This window comes from Carassius carassius, chromosome 47 (assembly GCF_963082965.1).
Source record: "Carassius carassius chromosome 47, fCarCar2.1, whole genome shotgun sequence".
NCBI lineage: Eukaryota > Metazoa > Chordata > Actinopteri > Cypriniformes > Cyprinidae > Carassius > Carassius carassius.
The window spans coordinates 7,710,499-7,722,022 of NC_081801.1; the positions used below are offsets into that span (position 1 = coordinate 7,710,499).

The 11,524-nt window shown below is 37.7% G+C and overlaps 1 protein-coding gene across 1 annotated transcript; it reads right to left on the bottom strand.

The window, feature by feature from the left end:
• Positions 1-688: 688 nt before the first annotated feature.
• On the bottom strand, positions 689-10,880 carry LOC132130162 (LIM/homeobox protein Lhx5-like). The gene is made up of 5 exons (XM_059541836.1): positions 10,043-10,880; positions 7,903-8,126; positions 5,740-6,017; positions 2,733-2,898; positions 689-1,534 (listed from the first exon to the last, which is right to left on the bottom strand). The coding sequence occupies exons 1-5, from the start codon at positions 10,213-10,215 to the stop codon at positions 1,170-1,172; spliced, it is 1,206 nt and encodes a 401-aa protein (XP_059397819.1). The 5' UTR covers positions 10,216-10,880; the 3' UTR covers positions 689-1,169.
• Between the last annotated feature and the right edge of the window lie 644 nt (positions 10,881-11,524).

Sequence of the window (11,524 nt, forward strand, 5' to 3'; positions counted from 1 at the left end):
ACTAAATAATAATAAAAAAAAAATGATAAAACAAGATATCCTTAGTTGTTCGCGATTTTGTCCTCTTGTAAAATGGTAACTTCCTCTTCTGTGATGTCAAAAAAACTAATGGTGATGTCATGGAACTTTAAGCATTTGAATTGTTAAATTGTCCAAATAAAATTAAATCAATACTATTACTGAAAAACTATTTGTGAAACAACCTAAAGGGTATATGTATATCGATCTTAAGGACGTACTCTGTGCTAAACGTAATTGTCCCAAGTTTTTTCAAATCCAAAATCATTTACAGTACCTCTGTCAACCTAATGTTTAGTTAACTTTTCTTTGCTGTTTGATGGTCATTTTTACCCTGGTAAGCCATTAACAGAGATTTACAGCAACTTGACATCAACTGTCTAGAACTTCGTGTGTATTAAAATAAAAAATTTATAATAAATTAACAGTTGGCTTGTTGGTTATTGAGGTTCAGTTGCTGGAGTGCAACTGACCACAGTAGGGTTATCAGTTATGTTTAAACTAAAAATAACTTTTTCCCTCTGAAATGCGTTATAATTTTTAATTCAGTGTACCTGTAAGTCCAATTACATATCAGATATTTGATAAGTGCAAAGTGTGCTTTGACAGGTATAGATTCATCAGAACACAGGTATACTGAGTGTTCATTGAAATGTTTAATGAACCAATTCAGCAGTTAATGAATGAACCAAATATGTTACAAATGGACCAGTTTTAAGACAGAACAGAAAACATTAATTTTATCTCGGAAAAGGAAGAAACTAACAGCAATGAAACCATGAAAATGGATTTACCTTTAAGTACTAGCTCACTTCTGACCATCAAATGCAGTAGAAAACTCCTTTGACAAACATCTGGGATATTGTCGCAATTATAGTATTAAACTCAAGAAACGGAATCAAACCAATGTGATTGGTCCAGAGGACCATTCACAATACACATTCCTTGACAGTGGAACCTAAACCGCAAGAGAGGGTCATTTGCACTTGATGTCTTTCAACCTTTCAGGTTTATGGTCTAAATATTTGTTCATTCTGGTCCATGACCAGCCAGTAAACCCTCCCTCAGTAACCTATAGCACTTAGGTAGACCAGTTTGGATGGAATTCCCTCTGTTTCCATAGTTCAGAGTCTTTCCTGCCTCTTGCTGTCCTACCAAACAGTGTTCTCCCCCATCTCTTGACCAGGATGGGACATGGGGCCGCTGTAACTGGTGTTGTTGGCCAGGGGGAAGGGTGGACTCGGACCCCCTGTGAAGCCACCCTCCCCCTGTGGATTAGGATGGAGTGGTCCGGTCATGCCTGGCTCAGGACTGGGGGTATCCGCGTGAGAGATCATGTCCGTGAACCTTTGGTCGTCTGAGGGGTGGAGAGCGGAGACTGGACCACCCTCCAGGGCTCCTGAACCCGAGCTGAGGAGGTACGGGGACTCGGCTGGAGACTGTGCCTGTGAGGAAGGGGGTCCATGAGGGAAGAAATCGTAGTTGACCACTGGCCCGTAATAGTCACCTTGGTATTCTGTAGAGAAAAACTGAGAAATCAGTAATGCTGTTGATATTTAAAAGAAAAAGTGCTTTTGGGGTTGAGTACACTGAAGAGAAAATTGGTGTAGAAACCGTTTTCACTTAAAAATTGTTAGTAAATTTCACAGAGTAGTAAAACAAAATAGGAAGTAACACCTTAAATTAAATGTGAAATTTAGAAGTAGAAAAATTGAAGTACTATATTGTTGTAAAATGTACTCCAATGATCCGTTTTGTTTACCATTTAGAAAAATCAGTGTACGTGACATTTAATTAAGTCACAATGAATAATACTTTTATTTGATGCCCAATTTCATATTTTTCTCATTTTTCAAGACAATGTGTCAGAATAGTTTGGCTATGACCAAAAAATGTTATTACAAGATTGCAACAAAGACAATGCTGATGAATAAGAAGGGCTCATGAATGAAATACTCAATGAAAGGTGAGGAAAAAGGCCATAAATGTGGAAATCATAGGAGAGTGCAGAGGCATGTTTCTTCATTTTTACTCTCATATCCAACCTCTCAATCTGTCACACCTTTGCGACTGGCCTATATAATTAGTGCTACAGAAAGTCGTTAACATTCCTCCCCAATTCCATTATTTTTTCCCTGCAGTTGTGATACTTTAATGTGCTAATCAATCATCAAAAGACATTTTACTATAAAGAAACACCACTTGCTCGCTGAGTGTTAGATAGTCAAATCATCAATGCCAGACCTCCAGATATCAGTATGTCTATCTGTTTCCATGTTCTAAAAGCTGGAAATGTATGCTTTTTTTTTTTTTTTGGAGGATTTGAAATATGCACTTTTTCAGTTATTTGTAGAATGGTTGGTGTTTCGTATTCTGATTGTATTGCTATGTTCACTCATTACAGAAATGAAAACACTGCTCGCATCTCTGCCAAACACCTGTTAGTATGTCAGATACCAGAAGTGTGCAAAATCCAATCAAAGAGACCAAGCTGGAATGTCGAGCAAAAGGTAATGCACATCATTTATCGCTTTCAGGGTCTTGTTTATCGGATTTCTCTGCAGAGTTCTCCAATGAATACTGTACATACTGTATCTTAATACCAGGAAAGAAACTGCTTGTAAAAGTCTTTGTGCTTTCAGGTAAGAGAAAAGCCTTGAAAGATACAGGGCATGTGTGTTTTGTCAGACAGAAAATTATTTGTGTTCATGTACCTCCATAGTAGCTGTATCCTCCAGGGCCCATTATGTCAGGATCCTCTAGTCTTCCTCCGAGTGGCCTCATTCTGCGTGGTCCCCTGAAGAAAGCATGTCGTCGAGCACCGAGAACGCTGAGCTGCTTCATTCTGCGTTCTTTAGACCGTCGATTTTGAAACCACACCTACAGGGCAAAGCCACAATTAAATACTATGTAATTACACTACAGCGGTACGTGAGATGAGAGCTACCTCACGTTTGTACATTTCACATTATTCTAATCATCCAATTAGAAAACGGGTCATTTTCCCACCTGTCCTGGTGACCTGATGTAATTAGGCCACGTACAACAACTAAACAAGATATCTACTTTCATTATGCCTTGTCTTATGCTTGTTAAATGTACTTTCTTCACAAAAGAAGACAAAACAAAGAAGATATTTTGAGAACCGGTTTTTGTCTACACAACGAACATACATGGGGTCCAATCAACTGTGAAACTGTGAATAGCCAAAAACATTTTTCAAAATATCTTCTTTTGTGTTTTGCAGAGGAAAGTTATTCATACAGGTTTGGAATAACATGAAAGTGAGTAAATTATAACTGATTTTTCCTTAAGGGTTAAATTTGTCAAGCCATTGCAAGAGGAATAGAGCTTTTAATGTTTATATAACATACAGAACATACAAAAACTAAAAGAAAACCAGCTACTCAGTGATTTACTACCTACACTCTTGTTGATTTAATGTTATTAGCAGCACATCTGCTTGAAGAAACATACCAATACCAAGAGGATGAATATAGAAATCAGCAAGTATATATATATATATATATATATGTGTGTGTGTGTATATTTATATATCATGCATAGACAATGTTTTAGGTATATCTTGCAACTCAACATATTAATGAAAGAAACTAACAAAAATTGGCCCTTCCCGGCTTAAATAAGTCTTGTCAAACCTAGAGTGCTACTGAAATACAATGCAATAGATTATTAAGATTTATATTCCTGTGAAAATTAATATGCTGTGATGATTTCACCAGTTCATTTTAGTGCATGCACGCACATAATTTCTGAGACATCACGGGGTTGACAAGTATCGTTTGATCATGAAGCCGCCAGCTCATTACAAATAGACCTGATATAACAGTGTGTGACAGATGCAATATCAGACTCATCACTGTCAAACATTGTTTCAATCTTTTAGTAAGACCAAGGCAATCTGACATACCACTGTGCTGGTAGAACTCAAATATAACCTTTTAGTGAAAAGAATCACAACCGTGTACTTCAACAACCACCATGAAGGCCGTTTTTCACACTGTTGACATATAAACTGCTTGTACAGAAACAAAGAGCGGAGGATGATGTGAAAATGTCTGACATAAGGTGACATTGTTATGCATGATGGTACAATTTAACACATCATGCCTGAATCTGCATTGCCACTGCATAATAAATGCTTACAACAGTTAGTCTGCTCTGGAGGCACAATCCTGCCATGTACAAAAGAGAAAAACAGAAAGTGAGAGAGACTATATTAGAGTGAGAAAACATGTTCTTTACCTAAAACCTCTTAAGCATTCCTCTCCATGCTCACCAAAGGCAACACCTGCTTATTGAGAACAATCGGCTAACTGTTTGGTACATTTTTATGGAAATGTTTTGCCTCCTCCTGAGTGAGCGTTGCTTAGGGATTACACACACATGCTGCTGAACCGGCATGGCTCCGGAGGGCTCCCCGCGCAGAGCGCACTCCTCATTTAACACATAACAAATGAACGGGGATGTGTGGCAAAGGCCGTCTCCATTTTGGCTCAGAAACAAAGCACTGAGCCTTGTTGGGATTCAGAGAAGATTGCGATTTCTTGATGATGACAGTGACACATTATGAGCAGTGTGCTTGAGTTCACAGATATAACCCAGGATAACTTTAGTCAGTAGAGATCAAAAATCAAATTCCTTTTGCTGTTCATTTTGCTTTTTTAGTTTTATATAAACCTGATGATAAATCCATATTAAGATGCTGTATTTTTGCTGAATTTGATAATTTCTTTAGATTTATAATCAAGTCATCCTTTCCACAAAGCTCCGCAATTGTACTATTTACATAACATATTGAAATTACTAAGCTAAATGTTTCAGGACTAAATACTTTTGGTATGTTTCTCTGAAAACTGGTGGAAAACTCTAGTTCTCAGTAATGGCGTTGATCTTTACCTGGACTTTACAGCATGGTTGTGTTTGTCAACCAACACTTCTCCAATTAAGTTTTACCTCATCAATTATCTGAACAATTTGTACACCAAAAGTTCTTAAATTTAGTAGAAACTGTAGGCTGTAATTGCTGTCAGCGTAGACTGTCTTTCACATTCATATTTTCTCAGCAGGAACTGACAAGCCTATCATGTAGCTGACATTATCTTGCTTTTTTTTTTTTTGTTCAAGGCCTACTACCTAATAAAAAAACCCATTAACAACTTTAATTAACTGCTTTACAACTGTGAAAATCCCAACCTATATTTGCATTTTGACATAATTTATACATACCTTTCTCATTACCTTTTATATTATACTAATAACCACTTTTCTTTCATGATGAACTTCCAGAAGAAGTTAAAGTGTCCCATTGTTTCGCTAACTTATATTTTGCAAGGTTTGTCAGTAGGGGGATGGTCTTCAATGTTGGCCTTGTCAAACAATGATTTTGTATAATACAACCATAATTTAAAACTTTGGAGAAACATCAGCATTAAAATTCCTCTCTCCATACGTGGACAGTGTCATGACCTTGACCTCTAGGACAGTAGTGGTTGTTAATCTGTAACTGCTACTTAAGACGATATCCTATGCATATAATATTAGCCTATTTGATTTAGCTCGAGGTGATTGCATTATGATATAGAAAGAATATATTTTAAAATCTTAAAGAAATGTAGATAGCCTATAAATTACTTATCAGCACTGAATATCGTGGAAAGGCCTTAATAAATAAATAAATAAATCCAGGTGCATTCTTGCCTGTATGACTCGCATGTTGAGGCCTGTCTCCTGCGCGAGCTGCTCGCGGATGTGTCGCGTGGGCTTCGGCGTCGCCACGAACGCTGCTTTCAGAGTCTCGAGCTGTTTGGCCTTGATGGTGGTGCGCGGGCCCCGCCGCTTCGTGCACGAGTTCTGCTCCTCGTTCTCGTTGTTGTTAGTGTCCTTATCTGAGGATGTGGAATTGTCCGTCTCCTTCGTGTCGTCCTGGATCGCATCCGGGAGATCAGGCGATAAACTCCGGTCCGTACACGATGACACTGAAGTATGATAAAGGACAAATGAGATAGACTCATTGCATAACATTTTTTTTTCTTCTTTACGGTTCACTATAATACAGGCTATAGCTACCATTATCACAATCATCTTATAATGTGATGTGTGACTATATTAATGGACGTTAAATAATACAACTCCTATCATCTGAATCGGCGATCTCATTTTATTAATTTGATATAGAACATCAGTTTAACATTTCATAATTTCATCTACATGAATGTATAATAGAAATATCATGGCTGACCAGGCGTGCAGGCTTGTACTTTTTCTGTACCCTAACAGATTAGCATATACAAATGGCCTTAATTTGTGTGTGTACATGTGCGTTATGAATTGAATAAGGTGTGAGGCATGGGGATTTTATTTATTTATTTATTGTGCAAGTAAAACTCTACCACTAGACATGAGTTTACACTCATTTAAATTGTTTGTAAATTTTATTTGATATATTACAAAATTTGTGTGTTAGTAGGCTAACTTTGAAACAATGAATCACGCTGAAACTGGGGGTTTCAAAGAAAGAAAGACAAAGAAACACGAGAAAGCAAACAGAGGTCTAAATCACTTCTGCGAAATATCAGAGGAATTAAGTCTGGATGTCTCTTGGGACAGGCTGCTGTGCTTGATAACAGCTTGTCATTGTCTGAGAAGCGCGAATAGACGACTACAGACGTTTATCTGACAAGCACGCATGGGCTGAGGAGAATGAGTTATGGACACTTCTCCGTATGTGGACAACACTAAACCAAAAGAGTCCTCAGCATGCAGTGAAATGTGATTTACTGAATCATATTCACGGACATGGACTGTCATGACATCATTTTAAAAAGGCCTTCATTTACTCTTGTATTGAATTTCTAAAATAAGTTATAAAATAATAATAATAATAATAGTAGCTAATAAAATAAAAGAGCGAGAAAGAGAAAGAAAAAATAACTGCTCAAAAACACTATTTTTGCATGATCATTAAACAAAACCCGGCTCGCCTAGATTTTTTTTTCTTACAAATATGCATTTGTACAAGTCATTCAAAATCAGGATTACTGAAAAAATAGCACGCAATAATTTTCAAAAGACCATTTGCTGCATTAATGAATCTGAGTGTTGTACAGTACGTCCCTTTAAAGCGACTGGACGAAGCCCTCCGTCGGTGTTAAATTAATTGGACAAGCACTGACCCACAAGTTGAGGCGATAATGATGTCATCTGTGTGTTGGAAAACAAACAGCCTGTCCGTGGATCTGAACACTCGTGAGCATCACAGTCACGGGGACACGCGTAAATAGTGAACCAACACACCTCTGAATCGGGCTAGTCGTTTTCTTTCAATGGATTTTACATTTGAATACAACACCATAGCTCCGTTATAGTGCATTTACATCTTAGAAAGATACGTAGGCTATAAGGCACGTTAGACTATATATAATGAGTAGCAGGCGACAAACAAACACAAAATGTCTTAAAAATGAAAATGTGTATCGATTTATTTGAGGTTAATAACAGGAATAGATTCATTTTAAGAAATGTTAATAAGTAAAAGTAAAATGTCTAAATATTGTTTTTGGACACTTAATGGATATTTTCAAAAACAGTTATTTTTTCTTCTTCTTCTTTTCTGTGAATTTCAAGTTTTAAGGAATTTATTAAAACGGTCCAAATTAAGATAATGACCCTGACAGAGTTATAAGGGTGTCACCTCCATTTTAAAGAGTTCATATCACATGACAACAACATGGCTTCCTGAATGCTGGTTATGCCATACTGACATTGATCATGTTTTAAAATGACCCCCCCCCCCCTCTCTCTCTCTCACACACACACACACACACACAATCAATTCTTAAACGCACAGCTCGTCGTTCTCACCTGAATTTAAATTGACCTCTTTGATAGCGCTCGCGCTCGTGTAGTCCTCTTTACACACAAATTTGTTTTCGTCGATGACGTAGAGCTCCTCGCCCGTGGACAGCTGTTTGTTGCACACCATGCACGTGAAACAGTTCAGATGGAACACCTTGCTGCGCGCTCTTCGCACGAGGTCGCTGGGCGAAATGCCCTGCAAGCAGCCCGCACATTTCGTACCAAAACGCCTGCAGAGGGACACAAAGATTACAATACAGAACTATATATATATATATATATAGTATGTATGGATTTTGTATAACGTCCAGTAAGTTAATTGTGAATTCTATATATCTTACAACAAAATTGTCATATTATGTCACTAAAAGTACTGGTGGATCATGCACACATGCTGACATAGGGGTTCGAAAATTATATTATTTTAAAATAATAATGATCATGTAGGCTAAACTAATTGTAAATCATTAATATGAACAAAAACTTTCATATTTATAACAGATATTAGCATTTTCATATACCATGCCATAATTCTGAGGGTACTTTGCAGTATGCTCAAGGTAAAGTCGACATACTCTAAATGAAGCGATATTGTGGGATTAAGATATACCAAAGCCTAATCTGTAGTATTAAACACAAACGCAGTTCACCTATAATATTCATTTCTTAGTGAGTGTGAGTTATCGTTGACATTAAAATGGAACTAGAGTGTTTTTCATCTACAAATACAAAACCTGATTTTCGATTTTCTTATATTTATCCATTCACCTTGTGAATTGAAATAATCCGCCAATTACAGGTGGTTGTTACTTTTCTGATTTGCGCCGACACTGTTATATATATATATATATATATATATATATATATATATATATATATATATATATATATATATATTTATTTTATTTTTTTCACGAAGTATATGCCAAAATAATACAGAGTCCGTGTAGTTTGTTCAATTCATATTTCAATGACAATGAGACGGGAAAGACCAGGTATTAAGGCCGGTCTTGGTTGTGAGGCACGTCAAGCGCACTATTCCCTTCTGTTTCTCCCCTCGGGTTTATTTTAACACTAATGTACTAAATCTTCCCCCATTTGTTATGGTATCGAGTCGCTCTCGCGCTTTTCAAATGCATCTCTCCCAGTGAAAGGCCATAACACTACTTACATAACAAATGGACGCATTACGGGTGATTACTGTTTCGCCCCACTAATGGCTCCACGTTGAAGCACAGAGCTGGATGGGCCCCATAGAACGTGATGGTCAAGGCCGTTTGGGATAACAATGGCACATATGAAAGCTTAAACACTGGATGACATTAAATGGCTCAGAGAAATGTAAACCAGAAGAAAACCTGACAGAACACACTGAGCGAGAAAATGACTAATAAAGGTAAATGAGCGGCCTGTTCTGAGACTACAACAATATCATTGCAGGTACGCAACACGGATGTTTCAGACTGTGTTGTTTGGGATTCTAATCTTCTTGTAATTTATTGCACATTTTTATTTCCTTTTTAATGATTTATTTAAAGAAATTAGTTGGTTTTGTAATTTGACTAGGCTGTTTCTGAATTAATTAAACATGTAGATAATCTTGGCGATTTTATTTGTCAATTTGAGGTTAAGTTAATGTAAATTATAGGCTATATTTCCTATATTAAAAGAAATGCTATTCGCTGGATTTTTCGTTTATATTTCTGGATAAGTGAGAATAAACACAGCCGTCTATGTTTAATATTAGTAATCCAGTGATTGCCTATCAGGGTTCAAAAGCAAAATAGTAATAATGCGAATTATAGTAATTATACTCAAATGTTTTTGAGTATAATAAATAATTACTTCACTAACAGATATTTTCCCCACAATCATGTGCAAAAAAAAGGCCCTCAGCAGGAATTCTCACGACGAATGTGTGTGAATACAATAAGCATTGAATGGCTCATCAATAATGAACGACGGAGGATCAAAGGTTTAACAGTACATTACACATTTTAGGCAGGTTAATCCACAAATCGAGTCTCATCCACATAAAAGGAAAACAAGGGTAGGTAAATCCTACATGACACATTCTTCAAATGAGGATTAGTCCAGAAGTTTGACGAGGTGAGGCAGCCCGAATGCAAGCAGCTTCAGATCTTACCTGAAAAAGTCAATTTTGCAATAGAGCTTTCCATCCCTGGAGAAACATTTCTCGGTCAGGTTGCAGTTACACTCGCAGCATTGGACACACTTGGCGTGCCATGCGCGGTCGAGGACATTTAAGAGGAACCGGTCGAGAATGGGCCTCTCGCACCCCGCGCAGTGCACCATCATTCCGCCCTGGAGGGAACCGAGAGCCGACCTTCCCAAACGGGCACCGCGCCTCGGATTGGGGCCACACGAATCGGTGCGGAGCAACGTCTTGGCTTTTTGGAGAGGGAGGCAACAGCAGAGCAAATGTTCCGTCTTGAGAACGAGTCTCCAACACGCCTAGAGGGAAACCCTCCGGACGTGATGATTGTTATGCATCATACCTGTCGGCATCCAGAAATCCAAGGAATCAGAAAATAGGCTAAATGTATTCGATGCTAACAAAAAGGCTTCTCCAAGGTTTCCTCCCGGGTTTGTTTTGTGCTCTTGATCCACCTGCTTGTGTCCACTCACCTCAACGACACTTTTTGCATCACTCTGTTCTAGTTCGCGGGAGCATCTCGCATCCGTATTCAGATTTGATGACGTTTTTCTTGTACTTACGCCGCTGTGGCCAATCGTGGACAAGTCGCCATGGCAACGGGTTTAAATATTGGTACTCTCAGATTCCTTCCAAAGTTCTACCTTGAGTTTAGTAAAACGTCTATAAAGGCTGATGGTAGAAAAGCGAATGATTTTATCGACGTGCCATTTTTGTTTCTACCGAATTTGGACTCGACCAGTAAAATCAGAAAAACGTGTAGCTAGAAGGCTTGCGTTTTTGACCTCACTAGACCTGGATCCTGGACAGCACATTTGGACGGGGAGACTCTGTTCGATTTCTTCATAGATGATTATTTTTGTTAAGACGATAATGATTCAATTTTTTTTCTGTATAATTAATTTGAGACTGAAAGTCTAGTGGCAGTGGCTACCACAAGGTAATTAACTTAGAAACGTCGATAAATATTTCTAAACGTTTATAGATGCTATTTAAGTGTGCACGTCTTTTTGCATTATGTCTTTAGAAATTAAGTGTAGAAAATCCAAATAGCCGTCACTGTGTCTTAATTCTGAAGGAATGATCTGTGCGCGCGGTGGGGGATCCCTTTCTTTTCTCATGCATAAAGCCATTTACAGGGAAATGCACTGGATTAAGATACTGGCTCGCATCAATGGCGAGTACCGGATCGCCCAGCGGTTTGACAAAGTAGCCACAAATCGAAGGGATTTTAAATATTTACCCAGGTAATCATTTTGTTAGCTGTGGAAATGCAAACATTGCGCACACTCTAATTTATTCTAGTGAATTAGAGACTGAATTTACAACCTTAAGCAGCGTTTTAGCCTAACATTTAGTGGAATTACTCTAAAAATAGTATATTGACTAAATTAAAACCTTTTCATTTTTTGTACAGGTATTCTGGTTCGTGTATGTTCTCACGATAAATAT